We start from the raw sequence: 4,334 nt of genomic DNA on the forward strand, positions 1-4,334 counted from the left end.
ATTGAAAGAGTTTGAATAAAGAAAAGAGGTAAACGTATAGTTCCATTTCTATTTTTAATAAAGATATAGTGTTAGGTAAACAATCCCACAAAATAAAAACATGAGATGAGACAAATAAGTAATCAAATCTTTCCACGTGGCCATCGCAAGTTGGAACCAAACCAAAGCTCAATATCATAAACTAAACTTTTAAGATAATGATCTCTGTAATATATATTACAAATATAAAATATACAAATAACAACTCATGCAAGTTCGTGGACAGGATTCTCAAACCAAAACCGGCCTTACTTCTATCTCTAAATTCATTAATCTATCCAATATCATAAATCAAAATTCTTCCATATATTTTGAGAATTTCTCAATACTAACAATTTATTGAACCCAATTTCTCAATATGTATATTTAATATTTTTTTTATTATTATTTACAATTTCAGCTGGGTAGGTGTTTAGTAGTGCACACTCAAATCTCAAAAAACAGCTCCATGATACTCCACATCACATAATAGAGCAAGCATTAGGGTTCTCATCACTAAACATTTGTGGAGGAGGGTGGTTAGGATGCATGTAGTATGGCACTTGTGGTGGTGGTGCCATGTATCCTTGGTTCATGTATCCATGATTTGGGTACCCTTGGTCCATGTATTGATATCCATGATTCGGATGGTACTGTGGGTGCACCTCCAGCGCGTGACTAGTTTGACCAGGAAAATTTTGGTCAGACCAGTACGCTGGAGGTGGCAATTGGTAACTAGGATAGTCCATTTTGTAAACCTCCATGACTTTTGCGATTGGCGCTGCTGCCTCATCTTTCTTGCCACCATCTCCACCGCCTCCGCCTTCCTTGATTTCTTTCTTTTCACCGCCGTCTTTCTTATCACCACCGCCGTCTTTCTTGTCATCGCCACCAGCTTTCTCTTTCTTATTGTCCTCTTCTTTTTTAGGTGGAACCACCTCCACTTTCCGTTTGATCTTCTGATTCAGGTAAGGTACAAGGTCATTCACGTCCATTGTTCCCTTCACTGTCACCAAGTCCTTGCTTCCATCAGCATTCACTGATTCAACTCCTGCACAATAACAATAGGATTAGCTATAACTAATTGAAACAATAAAATATTTATACTATCATGTGAGTTGAATAAAATAATCTGCATTTTTATCATAATACATTTGTTAATACTAATATTTTTATAAAATTTAAAACAATAAATCGCATTTTTTATTAATTCACAAAACCCATAAATACCTTAATTTCATTCACATTCATATGAAAAAATATTATTCTAAATTTATCTAATAATATTTAACAAAAATATTTTTTGAAGTTGTATTAGGAGAATTCCTTACCTTAAACATATTTGTATAAATACATCTGTTTTAACCTTTAAATATATTATATGAAAATATTTATACAAGACAATATTTAATTCCTAGGCGTATTAAAAAAAGGCATCAAATATAAAATTAGGTGAAATATAAGTTAGGTCAAATCCCTTACCTTTGTATTTCTGAATGACTTTTCTAATTTTTGAAATGCAACCATCACAGTGCAATCTGATCTTCAAAACCACCGTGCTCTGAATAAGTTAAGAGAAAGTGGGTTAGCTAGTGTGAAATTATGCTAAATAAATTTAAAAATACGTAAAGTATAGATGATGATTGATAAACAAGCAACATATAGATATGAAAAATAAAGAAGAAAACAATAAAATCACCTCTTTAGGTTTTTTCTCTTCTGGCTTTTTCTCTTCGGGTTTTTTGTCATCGGTTTTTTTCTCATCTGCTTTTTTCTCCTCCGCTTTTTTCTCCGGCGGTTTATCGCCGGCAACCTCTTTCTTTGGCTGTGGAGAAACAAGTTCAACCTTCTTCTTGGTTTTCTCTATCAGCTTCTCTTGCAACTTGGTGGGGTCCACTTTACCAGTAACCGTCAATTTGTTAGCTGAAATGTCTGCCTTAACCTCTTCCACTCCTGCATCATTGTTCAAAATCAATTTTCAATTTTCTTAATTTCAATTTTTTTTTACTAATAATGAAATTAAAAATCGATTAATATTTTAATAATTAATTAATTACCTTCAAAATGGCGAACGGTGCGTTTAATCTTCTTGACGCATCCCTCGCAATGTAAGTCAAGCTTGTAAACGACAGGGGCAGCAGCGTCGTCGGTTTTCTTCTCGGTTTCATTCTTTGGCTGCTCCTTTTGCTGCAATAAACGACACACACAAATTAAATAAAACGAATCGGTAACGTTATGATGAAAAAGAAGGTATTATAAGAACATTGAAAACTTTTCAGGTCTGTCAATTAAATTTTGGATGACTTATTCTTTTCCATTCCCTTAGAAACTAAATCGCAAAGAGAACCTTAATTGAGTGTGAAGAATAAGAATAGTGTGAAGTTAAAACTAACCTCTCCCATTTGGTGTTATGGAGATAGTATATGATGAAAATGGTGTTGTGGTGTTTTAATAAAAAAGATAAGAATTTGTTGGTTTTTGAAGAGTGGAAGTAGATGGAAGGGAGAGGAGTATATATATATATATATAAATGGGAATGGAATGGATTAGAATAGAGTGAATAAGGATGCGTCATGAGAAGATGGGGTAATGGTTGATGAGGTCAGAGATGACTAGATGATGGTGTGGCATGTGTTATTTATGTGTCATCTCTGCATAATATAACTATGTGGTAGGGATGAATGATGGTTGAGGTCATGACCCATGAGAGGCATGAATAATTTATGTTTTGGGTAAGAAAAGGACTTATTAAAGAGTTTAATATATGTATGGATAGAGTAAAAATTTGTATCATTATATTATTATTCATCAATGATTAATATATTAATGATGAAATGTATACATGACTCTATAAAAATTTCTCACAATTTCATTCCATTTATTAAACTTTTTATCCAATTACTATTATAATGAATGAAAAGAATTTATTTACTATGAAAAGTATATCACATAATCATTATTGCCATAATCTATATATTTATATATAATATAAAGCTAAAATATGGTATAACTTTTATAATTAATTTTTACTTTTCTATTTTGTCATTAATAATTTTTTTTTATAAAAAATCATATAATCTTAGATAATCATCATTAACACAATAACATTTCTCACTTGTACCTTATAATAAATAAATAAAAAATTATAACAGAGAGTACAATTAATAAAAAACATTATAATTCTTTTAAATGAAATATACAAAAATTGAATACACAAAATCATAAAATAAGAATGTGGGTCGACATACACAAACTATTTAGTATTAGAATATGAGGATAAATAAGGTTTTATTATTTTTAACAAATTATTTTAATAAAAAAATTAAAACCATAAACCTGGAATGTCTATTTTCAACCATTAGGTTATGTTTGAGAGTTACGAGAGAAAGGGAATGAGAGATCAAATGATTAGAAATGAGGAGAAAAAAGACAATATTATCTCTTGTTTAGGAGTATAAAATTTGGGAACTATAAAAATATATACATGAAAAGTTTTATAGAGTTTAAAAAACTCTCCGAAAAATTATCTTCTTCTTCATGTAACTCATAAACAAGGAGGTTTTGAAAGTCATTCGAAGTCTTCCCTCTCCTCCAAAATAACAGTCTCAAACAAAGCCTTTTATACTAGAAACAATCCACATTTAACAGAAAGCTACAAATATAGTTATGTAAATTATACTATTAGTTTGTAATAATACAATGAGTGTAATATATGCATTATTATTAGTATAAAAATTTATACACATGTTGTATATCATCTACCATTCATTTATATTACTTTTATTTAAAAGTCTATGATAATTCAATATGAATGATCGATAATGCAATGATAGTATAAATTTTTTTACACCGTCAATACGTTCATCTTTTTCTCTAATATATATAAAGCTACAATATTATTTTGTTTCTTTCTTTTATTGCTAAGTTTTAATTTATCACTTAATAGAATAAAGCATTATTATTAATTTATAACATTTGTGGATATTACCTTTCTGCCATAATGGTGCTAGAATTATATAGACATAACACTCCTTAAAAATTATTTTCTGTCGGAATATGAGTATTTTCGATCGAATCGTATTATTTTTCTTCTACAACTCCCATTTCTCTTTCTTTCGCCCTCTTCTCATAATATTATTACCATCTTCGCTATTTCTCATCTTAATTATTTCATCATCATAGTTTGGGGAGTCGTTTACTTTTATAAATATTCATAGTTTAACATTCTTTTTATAAACAACATTCAAAGTCTTATGTTTTTAAAAATGAAATTAAAGTTTAAAGAAAAAAGAACTATATCTTTGGAAGCTATATAA

At 29.6% G+C, this 4,334-nt stretch overlaps 1 protein-coding gene across 1 annotated transcript; it reads right to left on the reverse strand.

Annotated features, from left to right (window-relative positions):
- Positions 1-267: 267 nt before the first annotated feature.
- Positions 268-2,552, reverse strand: LOC109337992 (heavy metal-associated isoprenylated plant protein 6-like). Its single transcript, XM_019575112.1, has 5 exons — positions 2,412-2,552; positions 2,076-2,205; positions 1,718-1,971; positions 1,501-1,579; positions 268-1,069 (listed from the first exon to the last, which is right to left on the reverse strand). Exons 1-5 carry the CDS (start codon positions 2,418-2,420, stop codon positions 501-503), a joined length of 1,041 nt encoding a protein of 346 aa, XP_019430657.1. The 5' UTR covers positions 2,421-2,552; the 3' UTR covers positions 268-500.
- Between the last annotated feature and the right edge of the window lie 1,782 nt (positions 2,553-4,334).

This window comes from Lupinus angustifolius, unplaced genomic scaffold (genome assembly GCF_001865875.1).
Source record: "Lupinus angustifolius cultivar Tanjil unplaced genomic scaffold, LupAngTanjil_v1.0 Scaffold_16_94, whole genome shotgun sequence".
NCBI classification, from domain to species: Eukaryota; Viridiplantae; Streptophyta; class Magnoliopsida; order Fabales; family Fabaceae; genus Lupinus; species Lupinus angustifolius.